Source organism: Oncorhynchus mykiss, chromosome 30 (genome assembly GCF_057628025.1).
Source record: "Oncorhynchus mykiss isolate SJ-2025 chromosome 30, ASM5762802v1, whole genome shotgun sequence".
NCBI classification, from domain to species: Eukaryota; Metazoa; Chordata; class Actinopteri; order Salmoniformes; family Salmonidae; genus Oncorhynchus; species Oncorhynchus mykiss.
In genome coordinates, this window is record NC_143051.1 from 25,976,421 (window position 1) to 25,991,801 (window position 15,381).

A 15,381-nucleotide genomic window follows, 5' to 3' on the forward strand; every position below is an offset into this window, starting at 1 on the left:
ACTTTAGCAATATTTATATTAAGAAGCAAGTAGAAACAACATCATTGTCATCAACATTGTTTCATGTGCTGCATTGACCATGCAGATTGAACACAAGTGTCTTCTGGTCACACCACAACAAACCGAATCCTTGAGTGACAGGGCGGGGCTAGGTCTGTGTGGAAAGCGGAATGGAGAGAGAGCAGAGAGGAATGACTCAAGTAGCATAAAAAGAGATGGTACACACAGCATATCACATTTAACAAACCAAACATTCAAATACCATTATAAAAGGTCAAGTAAAACCCCAAACCGGTCCGTGCATCAATACCGGTATATAGTAAAATACTGTAACGACCCTGGGTTTATCTGCCGCTCGAGCATGCTTTTGCAGAACAGTCGATAGCGCTCCGGACCTCGGGCTAGAAGGTGGAGGGTTTGAGACCTGCTCCCTGCTATTTCATTACAATACGGTATACCGCCCAGCCCTATGTGAGAGTGATGGAGGGAGAGAGAAAGAGAGACAAAGAGATGTTTTATGTTGTTATTGGAAAAAAAGTATTGTTACATAAGCCCTTACAAAGAGTTTGGTGACACAATTAACAACATGTTTTTTTTTGGCAAGGTCGTTTCGCAGAGTATCTGTGCACAGTGTTGTTAATGCTGTTGAATTATGTTGTAAATGTAAATGTATTTTCAAATTTAGATATTACATTTTGTATTTACTATGGTTTCTTAATTCTTCGTTGTCATCTCAAGAACTGGATCATATTCTCAGTTTCTCTTCTGGTGGGATACATGTCTGTAGAGCAGCAATTTAAAGCCAGGTATTGATTTTTGGATTTGTACATTTATTTGTCCAAAAATATACGCTTTGTGGGAGGGAAGCATCTCAATTGGATTTCTCTCTCTCCCTCTTTCTCTTTCCAGCTCCCTCTCTCGCCCTCTCTCTGTCTATCTCTCCATCCCTTTCCCTCTCTCTCTTTCCCTTTCCATCTGTCTTTCTCTCTCTTTCCATCTCTCTCTCCCTTTCTCAACGACGATGCTGGGAGATATATTTAGCTCTCCTTCCCTCCATCTGGTGTCGCTCTGCGTGGTTTAGGGGCGTCACCATAGCAACCACCACTGGGTGCATATATGTACGAGAGGAGGGACATTTACTGTGTTTTTAAAAAAGTGTTTTAAACTAAAACAAATTCAGTTTGGTAATTTTTCGGGGGGTTGAAATATGATTTGAATATGTAGGAGACTAGGTAGTGGTACTAACCAAGTTTACTCTCATTGAGAATGAGATGCCATTTCTAGTGTTTTTGAATGAGATATCAGAAAATCTGGTTCCCTCTTGTGCAGATATGGCTGTGTGTTATGGAGTTTAAGGATTGTGTGAGATATTATACTGAACAAAAATATAAACTTAACATGCAACAATTTCAAAGACTTTACTGAGTTACAGTTCATATAAGGAAATAGATCAATTAATTTGGCCCTAATCAATGGATTTCACATGACTGGGAATACAGATATGCATCTGTTAAGATTCCTTTAAAAAAGGGTAGGGGCGTTGATCAGAAACCCAGCCAGTATCTGGTGTGACCACCATTTGCCTCATGCTGCGCGACACATCTCCTTCGCATAGTTGATCAGGCTACTGATTGTGGCCTGTGACATGTTGTCTCTATTGGCGGGAGCTGAAACACATTGTCGAACACTTCGATCCAGAGCATCCCAAACATGCTCAATAAGTGACATGTCTGGTGAGTATGCAGGCCATGGAAGAACTGTAACATTTTCAGCTTCCAGCAATTGTGTACAGATCTTTGGGCATGGGGCAGTGCATTATCATGCTGAAACATGAGGTGATGGCTGTGGATGAATGGCACGACAATGGGCCTCAGGATCTGGTCACGGTATCTCTGTGCATTCAAATTGCCATCAATAAAATGCAATTGTGTTTGTTGTCCGTTGCTTATGCCTACTCATACCATAACCCCACCGCCACCGCGGGGCACTCTGTTCACAACGTTGACATCAGCACACCGCTCGCCCACACAACGCCATACACATTGTTTGCGGTTGTGAGGCCGGTTGGACGTACTGACAAATTTTGAAAAAATATGTTGGAGGCGGCTTATGGTAGAGAAATTAACATTATATTCTCTGGCAACAGCTCTGGTGGACATTCCTGCAGTCAGCATGCCAATTGCATGCTCCCTCAAAACTGAGACATCTGTGGCATTGTGTTGTGTGACAGAACTACACATTTTAGAGTGGCCATTTATTGTCCCCAGCACAAGGTGCACCTGTGTCATGAGAATGCTGTCTTGATATGCCACACCTGTCAGGTGGATGGATTATCTTGGCAAAGGTGAAAAGCACGCTAACAGAGATGTAAACAAATGTATGCACAGCATTTGAGAGAAATAAGATTTTGTCCGTATAGAACCTTTCTGGGATGTTTTATTTCAGGTCATGAAACATGGGAAGAACACTTTACATGTTGTGTTTATAGTTTTGTTCAGTGTAGATTGAATATCAGGTAGATCAGGATGTTTGCTGCTGCCTACCACAAGCATCGTATGGACAATGACCTGCTTCTCTGAGCCCAGGCAATAACTGTGAGATGCCAACACCTGACGAGAACACAGTTTTACGGCACGCAAAATGTATACACACAATGAACACACTCCACTTGTTTGACAATTTGCACTGTTAACACTTGTTTCACATTTAACAGAAGAATGTCACCTCTGTCTCAAAGTGTAAATGAATATCTTACTGTAGAAAGCTCTACTCTTCTACAGTAAATATACAGTGTTGGCTTCTATAATGGTTATGTCTCCTCATGTGACTGTTTTGTAGTCTCTTAGTCCACCTGCAGTACAGTATCTGTCTGACCTACATTCCATCATCCACTCTTGAAATGCACTGTAGAGGTTGGACACTGATTTGCATGTTAGAGGAACACCTAACACACTGAATGTCCCTACAGATGTACTGTCCTCTCTTAAGGGCATTTGGAAACAGAAGTAAAACGACTGACCAAAAAACGGTGTAGTTATTTACTCAGTTTATCACTGTGCTAAACATGTTATCAGTTGTTTTACATTGACCAGCAGCTAGCTCCTCCTGTGGTTTTGCCCTCTTCCAGAGGAACTTTGGTGCAAGCTGCAACCAACTGGTCAGTGGCTCTGTTCAAATACCATCCTAGCATACTTCCTAGTATGAAGCAATGTATTGGGCATGCATTCTAGGTGGTACGGTTGTGTGGATATTAGAACACACCTAGTGTATGGGATGACTGGGTTGTTGCTACAGTGCAGTATGTTGGGGCAGAGAAAGTAGTCAGTTTATTTCCTCCCATATTGGATTCTGCACAGTGTCACCTTGTATATTATCCTCATGAGAAACAGAGAAGCTAAGATGGCAAAGATTGTTTGTATTTGGCTGCCTGGGTTTAGACAGTTATAGTGTTGGAGCCATTTAATGTATAAAAATAAAAATGTTTTAAAGAACATTATTTGGTTGAAATGTAATTACTTAATGGGCTTTCAGTGAATTGCTGTCAACAAGTCTGCTTGTTTGACAGTGCAAAGGCGGAATAAGGAGAAACAAGAACCCAAATGTGTTGTTGTAGATGGTTATTTGACTAGATGCTGGAGTATGTTTTCTTCCCAGCTGAATGACGTAATCCACTCCCCAATGGGAGAGGTGTTGGTGTTATCTTATGGCGGTGTCTCGCTGCAGACTACAACATTTGCATTTGGCCTAATTCTTTTTAGCTAGCGTAAGCAGCAGGGATTTGGGAGAATTTTGGGGAGTCTGGATGAATGAAACTATTGGCTCTTCTGGGTTCATGAGTTGGGCAATCAAGAGGAAAAATCAGTCTCCCTTGTCTCAGGAGTGTGATCCCTGAGAAACACATAGTAGCTTATGATTGAGCAACGTGCAATGCACACGGCTGATTGGGAACTATTCAAGGGGTTATTAGTTGCAGAATCTGAAAATGGATGCTTTGACTTGGAGTGTTTTTCTTCATAATAGTCAGGTAAATGAGATGTTAGTTGATGTAACCAGATTCCAAATCACTGTTGGTAACTAACACCTACATTTTAGGTGTATGTTTTTGAATTTTTATATCATGCCAATGTTTTTTGTTGTTAACAATGTGCAACTGAAACTGGTCGCTATGAGAAATGTGCCCCTTTAATATGACCAAACTCCCAAGTTTTGTTTCCAACTTGTTCATCCATCTTGAAGAAATAACAGTGATGACAACCTTGCTTTTTAGCTGTTTGGTTCCCTCCCTTCAACAGTAATGTTTTTAGATCATAGTGGGCAGAGAGAGACTGCCATCTGTCTCCATGGTGTAATTTCATTTTGTGTGTGTGTGTGTGTGTGTGTGTGTGTGCATCCATGTGTTCGCACTATGTGTGTGTGAAAGACAGAAGGAAGGAAAGATAGAGACTACCCCTCAGGTGGGTCTGTCAGTAATCTGATCTTTTCTTTTTCTTCTTTTAGATCTTCTGGAGTGAACCAGAGGACACAGACATCCAACCAAAAGTCCTGAAAACTGTATCTGAAAACCTGAAGGCCTGACACAAGAACGGGTTAAACCCAGTATCTGAATAGCTGAAAACAGGACTATCTGACAGGACTGCCCCGGAAGCTCAGAGGACAGAGTTGTTTACCCTGGGAGCCAACAGAGCTCCAGGATGGGTGGCTTCGTTAGCTCAGGATGGAAAAGTTCCCTATCACCGCATGACAAATCACAGTTGTGTCCCAGCATCCGTTAAATGAATGGCTTGACCTGAGAAAGTACTAAGTATGAGTATAGACAGCCTGAAAGCCAGTATAAGACAGATATAACTAAGGAACAAAATACTCATCATACATCAATCCCAGAGTCTGTTAAATGAATAGGCTTGACCTGTGTGGCCTGTCTCAGGCTCAGGTGGAGGGGTCCCAGGTGTCTACCTGAGGTTGTTGTTCCGTTTTATGGAGGCGTTGCACAGCCATAGCTGCTTGCCGACTGGGGAGCAGTCCGGAGTTCACGACCAGCCTCAGCCAGGAGAGTCTGCTCTGCCTCTCCCAGACCCTCAGCCTCCCAAATCTCCCTCCTCCCAAAACCATGAACCGCAGACACAACAGACTCGCTCTAAACAAGGAGGACCTCAACAACAACAACAACAACAGCAACACCATGGACAACACCACAAACTGCCTAATAAGCGGGAGCGCAAGCGTCTCAGACATCAGAGGCAAAGCGTTGATTCCGACACCCCTCCGGCAGAGGATGGTAAGCATGCAAAGGCAGAGGCAACACCAACCAGAGTGGCTCGGACCTCGTCTGGCGGGACCAGGGCGACTCCCTCCTCATCATCCACCTCCACCCAGTCTACAGAGGCTCCCGACACAGAGGAGAACCAGGAGGGCACCCTAAAGCAGAAACGGGAGCGTAAGCCTGGAAAACCTGGGAAATATGTGTGCTCTTACTGTGGCCGTGCCTGTGCCAAGCCCAGCGTCCTGCAGAAACACATCCGCTCCCACACCGGAGAGAGGCCCTACCCTTGTGCTCCCTGCGGATTTTCTTTCAAGACCAAGAGCAACCTCTACAAGCACCGGAAGTCCCATACCCACAGGGTGAAGGCCGGCCTCGCCTCTGGAGAGCCCAGTGCTTTAGAAGAACCGGTTCCAGAGTCAGAAGACGAAACTAGACAGCCGTTGTCTGCTGCTTCTTCCAACATGGAGAGACAAGGCAGTGTGGCCAATGAGAAGACCCATGAAGACACTGAGAGGTCTACAGAGCAGTCCAGCGGGATGGACAACTCCTACGCCGTCAAGAAGAGGCTGGCCATGCGTTTGAGCCGAGGGAAACGTGGCCCTCTAGGCTCGTCTGACTCGATCAGTTCCTCGATGGGTATGGGGAGTAGAGGCAGCACAGAGTCTGGCTATTTCTCTCGTTCTGAGAGCACTGAGCAGTCACAGGACAGCCCACCCAACGTAACCAAAAGTGCCAAAAGCTATGCAGAGATCATCCTGGGGAAATATGGCCGTCTGGGCCACCTCCAGAGGATGTCCCGGCATCAGGACCAGCAGCCTTCTGGAAGCCAGGGACAGCAGGAGAAGAGCATCCCATTCACAGTGCCCAAGAAGCAGGTCATTGACCACATCACCAACCTCATCACCATCAATGAGGCTGTTGTGGACACAAGTAAGATCGATAGCGTCAAGCCCAGGAGGTTCTCTCTGTCTAGGAGAAGTAGCACAGAGTCTAAGGTTTCTTTATCTCTGAAAGAGTCGCCTGTAGTCCACCACAGCACCAACAACCCTGGAGACCCAGGCTTTAAGAGCAGTGGTTCCATCACTATGGGTGTTCCGTGTGAGAAGTTTCATCATCACCAGTCACTACACGTGGATTCAACGGCAGGCCAGACATCCACTTCCATGGCTCCTCTTCTGAGAAGCCTCTCTATGCCCTCTGCTGCTAGTTCTACTGATGCCTCCTCTGGCGCCTGTCCACAAAATTTCCGCCTTAGCCAATCTTTTGATGAACGGTCTGGAACACAGTCTCGCCACATTGGGATGCTACGACGCCAGCATGCTATCGAACTAGGTGCTGAATTCAATAAAGAGGAACATAGTTTACACAGTAGCCCCAACACGCTCTACAATCACAATATGTCCATCGTGCCTCCTGACCATAAGCAATGTCAACCAGAGCCGTACGAGTGTGAGACATGTGGCGTTGGATGTAAGAACTGGGAAGGTTATAAGGCACACAAGAGAAGTCTTTGTATAGCACGACTTCCCCAAGAGAGTCTTGGTACAACAATATGCCAGCTGGACCGTTCACAGTTGATACACTATCCAATCAACAGACCAGGGATTTTGGCAATGCGCAAGAGAAGGAAAGAGGAGAGTTTTGAATCTGATGATCCATCCTCTCCTGTCTCCATACCCACCTTGTCCACGTTGGTGCAAGGCAGAGACGAAACAAGTGTAGCATGCAATAGAAACTCATGGTCACGATTAGAGCAGGATTGGGGAGGGACATCGAAAGGTTTCTCAGTGATTCAACATACTAGTTCATTTGAGAAACAGGACACTTTGTTTACAGAGAGTCAAGGTAAAGAGGAGGCACATATTCAATTCCCATCTCATGAGGATGCGTCTCAAAAACAGCTGCAGGAACACTCGTCCAAACCAACACCTCGCAAACTGGTGCGCCAACGCAATGTTCAGGTCCCTGAGATATTCATCACTGAGGATTCCAACACCAATGTTATTGAGTCTATTCAGACACAATCAGAAATGGCCTCCCTAATGCCTAAACAGACCAAGAGGACAGAGGAGTTCCAGTGGCCACAGAGGAGCCTCACCCTGTCTGGGGTCCCCATCGAGAAGCTGCCCCCGAAGAAGAAACGAATTCGCCTTGCCGAGGCCGCCCAGTCTTCAGGAGAGTCCATGTCGAGCTTTGACTCCATCTCCCTGCCTCGCAGCCCCAGCCAGGACAGTTGCGCATCCCACGCATCTAGCCGCTCTGCATCCTTGGAGGAGTCCACCAGACCCGGAGACATGGAGACCCTGGCTGGGATACCATTGAGGAGGTCCAGGGCCCCTAACATGTTGACCGTCCCAGGGCTGCATCATCACAAAAGGGAGATGCGGCGGTCGGCCTCAGAGCAAGCACCTTACGACCCACAACAGCAATCTGTTTTGATGGCGATGTCGGAGATGCGGAGCAAGTCCTTTGACTACAGCAGTTTGTCCCCTGAGCGCTCTGCGGCCGGCTGGAGAGACAGACGCAAATGTCTCCTCATGAGACACACTCCGGTCAGGGACCCAGAGGAGGAGGAGCAGCCTGCCAAACCTGCAGAACTGAAGCAGAACCCCAGTTCCTGCATTATTGCCAAACACACAGCACTAAAGGTGAACAACCCTTCTCACTGCAGCCCCAGTCCTGACCCTGTCAGTCCCAGCACCTTATCTAGACAAAGCCCAGGTCCTCAACACCTTAGTTCGGCTGCTGGTTCCCCTCTGTCAGGCGTTACATCCTGTAACCCTGTGCAAACTCTTTGCGGAGAGCCTCCCTCACAATGGAAACTGGATCAAAGTAGTCAGTTAACTGGACATTGCTTTGAAGTTCTACCCTCTCATAAGTCTGTAGAATCTCCTGATCCCCTCCAGAGGGTAGCCCCATCACCTCTCTGTTCAGGGAAGCCTGTAATTATCTCCCTCCGTCCTGTCCACACCTACATCCACCCTGCCCAACCCCGCCCTGTCTACCCTCCCCACCCCCTCCCCACCCAGTGCCCATTAGGGATTGCTAGGGCCCACTACCTTCCAATATCCACAGGCCTGAAGCTGGAGATTCCAGTCCCAACTCACAGTCATGATGGACTTTCAGAGTTTGTAACACATCCTCCGCAGATCCTCCACCCTCACCCTAACATCACACTCAGCCCAGAGTTACTCCGGCCCTCCATATCACCAGCAGTAGCAGTAGTCCGGCTACAGGCAGACACCAACACCCTAGCCAGTGCCATATACACCACTCTGTCCCAAACCACAACATCTAGGTCCCAGGAACCTGTTTGTTCTGCATTAAACAGTGGCAATAGAAATACCCCAAAGTCTGAACATAACAGCCACCTGGTCAAGACTCTGCCTGTAAGCATTAAGAGGTTGTCTGAGACTCTGCTACCAGTCAGCCAGTTGACTCTGCCTCCAGGCAACCACTTGGCTTTGCCTCTGCCCCATGACAGCCAATTGTGGTCTGAGGAGGGCTGTAGATCTTCAGGCTCAGGAAGCTACAAGCGCATGTTATCCCCTTCAAACAGTGTCGATTTCAGCCCTGAGTCCAAACAGCAGCAGAAACGAGTGAAGGAGGAGGAAGAAGAGGCGAGTTGTGTAGGAAACGTAATCGCAGAAACATCAACAAAAGAAGAAAAGGTTGAGATTCCAACATGTTTACCGAGGGTGTGTACTCCCATAAGTCCAGAAGGACCTTCATATCCGACCCTCCAGTCCACCACCTCTCACAGCTGGTGTTATCTGAACTACGTCAAGCCAAACCCCTCCACCTCGACTGACCAGCCCTCAGTGTACTCCTCCTGGTCTACCAGCGAGTATGACTCCAACCCTCCAGGCCTCTCCACCAAGACAGCCCTGTCCCTGTTGGACTGCAAGCAGAGGGTCAGCTACACCATCTATACCATGTCTCCCATGTCATCCACCCCTGCAGAGACCCCACCAGAGCCCGCCGACATGAAGACGCCATGCCCTTCTGAGGTAAGTAGACTTTACTGGAGGCCTCCTCATAGAATGGCCAATGTGAAATAGGAAGTACTGTATGTAGTTATTTTACCTTGTCCCATACTGTACTATGTGTTGTAGTCTTTCATGCTATATTTTGTTTTTGACCCAATACAGTCTTACATTTTGGCCCTACTTCTCATTTGAAGCGTGTAGGTCAATATTGTAAATTGTAATGCTACAGTATAATTTAGATAAGTACTGAAACATATAAGTTATGATGAATTCTTCCCATCCCTGTCTCCTTGGCCTGATGTTGCTGGAGCAGGGTTGGTGAATTTGCCCTACATGTCTCTCTCGAGTATAGGTACATGCCACTCTGCCCGGCGACAGCCACCATGTTGAGACAACAGAGCAAGAGCAGTCCGCAGAGGACAAGGAGCCAAAGAAAGAACGAGAGGAGGAAGAAGAGAAGGAAGAGAAGGAAAAAGAAGAGGAGGCCCAGTCAACCAGCAAATGTAGAGAACCTCCACCTCGAATCTGGATCTGTGAGGGAGGGTGAGTAGTCTATGACTGATTACATTTTAGAGTTGAAATAGCACTCCACAATATTACATAATTTAAAGATGCAAAGCTTCATTGGCTTTATATTCATAAAGACATTATAAACTATACTCAGCCTTACAAGTGTGTCTCTGTACAGTGCAAACCATGGTACATGAGTACTGTAAGCTACTAGTCACAGACAGTGAGGGTATTTGGTCTCGGTGTCGATTGTGTCGTGCTGGGAAGTGTTGTCGTTCCCCTCTGCAGGACATGAGGGGCTAAGGGTTGGCTGTCTGACTACACCAACAGAGCCCGTCTGTTGAGTGGCCCTAGCCAGGAAATGACCAACAACTACCCAGCTTCCTCTACTGTACCCTGTAGAGGCTCAGTTACACCCAACACAGTCAATGGTTCTGGCCATTCAGCTGTAGAGGGGAGGAGTGGCTGATTTAATTCCCATTTTAGATGGGGATTGATTGAATGAAAAAAAAATCATGTATCTACAGTTGAAGTCAGAAATGTACATACACTTAGGTTGGAGTCATTAAAACTTGTTTTTCAACCACTCCACAAATTTCTTGTCAACAAAATATAGTTTTTACTTGTCGGTTAGGACATCTACTTTGTGCATGACACAATTACATTTTACAACAATTGTTTACAGGCAGATTATTTCACTTATAATTCACTGTATCACAATTTCAGTGGGTCAGAAGTTTATATACACTAAGTTGACTGTGCCTTTAAACAGCTTGGAAAATTCCAGAAAATTATGTCATGGCTTTAGAAGCTTCTGATAGGCTAATTTACATAATTTGAGTCAATTGTGGATGTTTTTCAAGGCCTACCTTCAAATTCAGTGTCTCTTTGCCTGACATCATGGGACAATCAAAGAAATCAGCCAAAACCTCAGAAAAAAAATGGTCTGGTTCATCCTTGGGAGCAATTTCCAAACGCCTGAAGGTACCACATTCATCTGTACAAACAATAGTACGCAAGTATAAACACCATGGGACCATGCAGCCGTCATACCACTCAAGAAGGAGATGTGTTCTGTCTCCTATAAATGAACGTACTTTGGTGCGAAAAGTGCAAATCAATCCCAGGAACAACAGCAAAGGACCTTGTAAAGATGCTGGAGGAAACAGTTACAAAGTATCTATATCCACAGTAAAATGTGTCTTATATCAACATAACCTGAAAGGCCACTCAGCAAGGAAGAAGCCACTGCTCCAAAACCGCCATAAAAAAGCCAGACTATGGTTTGCAACTGCACATGGGGACAAAGATCGTACTTTTTGGAGAAACGTCCTCTGGTCTGATGAAACAAAAATCACGAGGGAGGAAAATGATTATGTGTACATACTGAAGCAACATCTCAAGACATCAGTCAGGAAGTTAAAGCTTGGTCGCAAATGGGTCTTCCAAATGGACAGTGAAACCAAGCATACTTCCAAAGTTGTGTCAAAATTGCTTAAGGACAAAAAGTCAAAGTATTGTAGTGGCCATCACAAAGCCCTGACCTCAATCCTATAGAAAATTTGAGGGCAGAACTGAAAAAGTGTGTGCGAGCAAGGAGGCTTACAAACCTGACTCAGTTACACCAGCTCTGTCAGGAGGAATGGGCCAATATTCATCCAAATTATTGTGGAAGCTTGTGGAAGGCTACCCGAAATGTTTGACCCAAGACAATTTAAAGGCAACGCTACCAAATACTAATTGAGTGTATGTACACTTCTGACCCACTGGGAATGTGATGAAATAATTAAAAGCTGAAATAAATCATTGTCTCTATTATTATTCTGACATTTCACATTCTTAAAATGAAGTGGTGATCCTAACTGACCTAAGACAGGGAATTTTTACTAGGATTAAATGTCAGGAATTGTGAAAAACTGAGTTTAAATGTATTTGGCCAAGGTGTATGTACACTTCCAAATTCAACTGTATTTGTAGAGAATAGTAGAGATACTATTTTCAGAGGAGAGAGAGGAAGGTATATACCTAGATGAAGAAAGTGTTGTTTGATACTAATAATGGGACTTATGTAGGATGTGTCAGACAAGAGAAAGAGCTGCAAGAGATTGAGAGCACCGTGAATAGTCTATGTTCATTTACGTTGAATCACACTGGGGTTATAAATCAGACATAACTGAAACTTCTGAGAACACTTGGTCTCCTCTATCTTATCTGTGATTGTGCCACTGAGGTGCCATCTGTGCGTTCCTCTGCATCTTTCCGAGGACCCTTGGGAACCTGTTGTTTTTTTCATGACTCCTTCTTCTCACCAGTCACAACCCATCTAGCACATAGCATTCCAAGAGCCATGTGTTTCTTAGAGCTTGGTCAGAGCGTGGTTGTCCTATGGCCGTGATTATCCCACAACTTTCTGGGAATGGAGCAGGACAGTTGCTTGGCTTTGGAACATTCTCAGCACATTTAAGGAATTTGTGCCCCCAAAAATCTATATTTTCTTGTCTATTTCGTTCATTTAACAGAACATTTCCAAAAAGTTCAAACATGGTTACACTTCATTTCAATTTTGGAAATGTTCTAGGAACATTCTCCTACTGGTTTGACATTCGGGAATGTTCTCAAATCAACTCAAATCAAAAAAGAAACGTCATCTCACTGTCAACTGCGTTTATTTTCAGCAAACTTAACATGTGTAAATATTTGTATGAAGATAACAAGATTCAACAACTGAGACATAAACTGAATAAGTTCCACAGACATGTGACTAACAGAAATGGAATAATGTGTCCCTGAACAAGGGGGGGGGGGGGGGGCTGCATTAAGTACTGCAGTGCATCTCCTCCTCATGGACTGCACCAGATTTGCCAGTTCTTGTTGTGAGATGTTACCCCACTCTTCCACCAAGGCACCTGCAAGTTCCCGGACATTTCTGGGGGGAATGGCCCTAGCCCTCACTCCGATCCAACAGGTCCCAGACGTGCTCAATGGGATTGAGATCTAGGCTCTTCGCTGGCCATGGCAGAACACTGACATTCCTGTCTTGTAGGAAATCACGCACAGAACGAGCAGTATGGCTGGTGGCATTGTAATGCTGGAGGGTCATGTCAGGATGAGCCTGCAGGAAGGGTACCACATAAGAGAGGAGGATGTCTTCCCTGTAATGCACAGCGTTGCGATTGCCTGCAATGACAACAAGCTCAGTCCTATGATGCTGTGACACACGTGCCAGACCATGACGGACCCTCCACCTCTAAATCGATCCCGCTCCAGAGTACAGGCCTCGGTTTAATGCTCATTCCTTCGACGATAAACGCGAATCCGACCATCACCCCTGGTGAGACAAAACCGCGTTTCGTCAGTGAAGAGCACTTGTTACCAGTCCGGTATGATCCAGCAACGGTGGATTTGTAGGCGACGTTGTTGCCGGTGATGTCTGGTGAGGTCCTGCCTTACAACAGGCCTACAAGCCCTCAAGCCAGCCTCAATCAGCCTATTGCGAACAGTCTGAGCACTGATGGAGGGATTGTGCGTTCCTGGTGTAACTCGGGCAGTTGTTGTTGCATCCTGTACCTGTCCCGCAGGAGTAATGTTCGGATGTACCAATCCTGTGCAGGTGTTGTTACACGTGGTCTGCCACTGCGAGGACGATCAGCTGTCCATCTTGTCTCCCTGTAGCGTTGTCTTAGGCATCTCACTGTACGGACATTGCAATTTATTGCCCCGGCCACATCTGCAGTTCTCATGCCTCCTTGCAGCATGCCTAAGGTATGTTCACGCAGATGAGCAGGGACCCTGGTCATCTTTCTTTTGGTGTTTTTCAGAGTCAGTAGAAAGGCCTTTTTAGTGTCCTAAGTTTTCATAACTTTGACCTTAATTGCCTTCCGTCTAAGCTGTTAGTGTCTTAACGACCGTTCCACAGGTGCAAGTTCATTAATTGTTTATGGTTAATTGAACAAGCAGTGTTTAAACCCTTAACAATGAAGATCTGCAAAGTTATTTGGATTTTTACTAATTCTCTTTGAAAGACAGGGTCCTGAAAAAGGGATGTTTCTTTTTTTGCTGAGTTTAGTTCAGTGAATGTTAACTAACAGCATTCTTCTGTGGGAATTTCAGTACTTCAGCGTAACGTCTCTTACAGGTTTCCTCATGGTTATATTTAAAGTTATGTTCTCAAATTGTTCCGAGAACGTTAAGGCTTTAGTAACGTTCATAGAACGTTCTAAGAATGTTATTAAAAAACATACATTCCGTCTCAGAACCAGATTCTCATAGGCAGCACAAGGGCACGTGACCCGCCAGCACTGTCCTTTTTAGTTTTTGTTTCAGATGAATTAAAACCCCCTAGAGTCTATTGATGCACCTGTGCCTCACACAGTGATGTCATTTTGATTATAAACTGTATTGCAGAGGCTACAGCTTTATCCCCTCTTTCCGTCGATATAAAGTTTGTGCCTATTCCATAATAGGGGGCTTGTAAAAGCTGTGTTTTTCTACACTTGAGAGGATCCGGAATAGAAAATTGTCACAATCGCCTGTAGAACCTCAAATCGTTTGAGCTACAAACGAATACGATGAAAGATGAGATGATGACACGGTCATTTGTTTTGCTCTACGGCATCCACAAGCTTTACTGCAGTCGTCTGAAATCTTTAACGTTGACATCCTAATTTCTAAGAGGTTTAACCACAAAACTGATTGTCCAGATCAAACCATTTGAGCTAACTAATATACCTACAGCGGTTCTAAAATTCCAAATCAAATAGCTAAATGATAAATTTTATGACCATCCTAAAACAATTCCATATGTTAGCTATTGTGATCTAAGTGCTTAGACCTACAGGGGATTTGAATGACTAAACTTCATTTTAAGCCCATGTTTTATCAAATAATTATATCAGTGGTATTTTTTCTCCGTAATAAAGCCACCTAGCAATTTTATGAAGTTGGCTTTAGCTAGCTAGCTAGACAGGTTTCCAATCTCCCAACCTCATAAATAGCTACCAAGCCATTACAGGCAATCAATCAAGTTAGAGTAGCTTGTCTAGCTATTTTACAGCTCAGCTCCACTATAAGCGTTGCTTTGCCATCGGCGTCATGTTAATTTTGACGTTCTACCTCCTACACAGAGTGAGTTGTCTCGAGAGCTGAGAGGAACAGAGGGGAAGAGTGTCTTTATTCTATTTACACCTACTGTCCCATATTCATTGATTATGCATAAAAACAGTGCTTTCAGAACTTTTTCCCACATTTTGTTTGTTGTGTTAAATTGATCCGAAACCCCATAATGTCAAAATTGAATTGTTTTTCAAAATGTTTACAAATGAACTGAAAATGAAAACCTGAAATGTCTTGAGTCAATAAGTATTCAACCCTTTTGTTATGGCAAGCCTAAATAAGTTCAGGAGTAAAAATGTGCTCACATAATAAGTTACATGGGCTCTGTATGCAATAATAATGTTTAACATGATTTTTTAATGACTACCTCATCTCTGTACCCCACACACACAATTATCTGTAAGGTCCCTCTGTCGAACATTGCATTTCAAACACAGATTCAACCACAAAGAGCAGGGAGATTTTCCAATGCATCGCAAAGAAGGGCACCTATTGGTAGATGTGTTAAAA

General features: G+C 44.8%; 1 protein-coding gene across 1 annotated transcript in view; it reads left to right on the plus strand.

The window, feature by feature from the left end:
• LOC110488179 (transcription factor HIVEP3) overlaps positions 1-15,381 on the plus strand; it is a 42,996-nt gene that overhangs the window by 19,812 nt on the left and 7,803 nt on the right. The window contains exons 2-3 of the mRNA XM_036971172.2: positions 4,498-9,270; positions 9,602-9,792. Coding sequence (XP_036827067.2) covers positions 4,975-9,270; positions 9,602-9,792 — 4,487 coding nt within the window. The 5' untranslated portion in view covers positions 4,498-4,974. The remainder of the gene's footprint in view (positions 1-4,497; positions 9,271-9,601; positions 9,793-15,381) is intronic.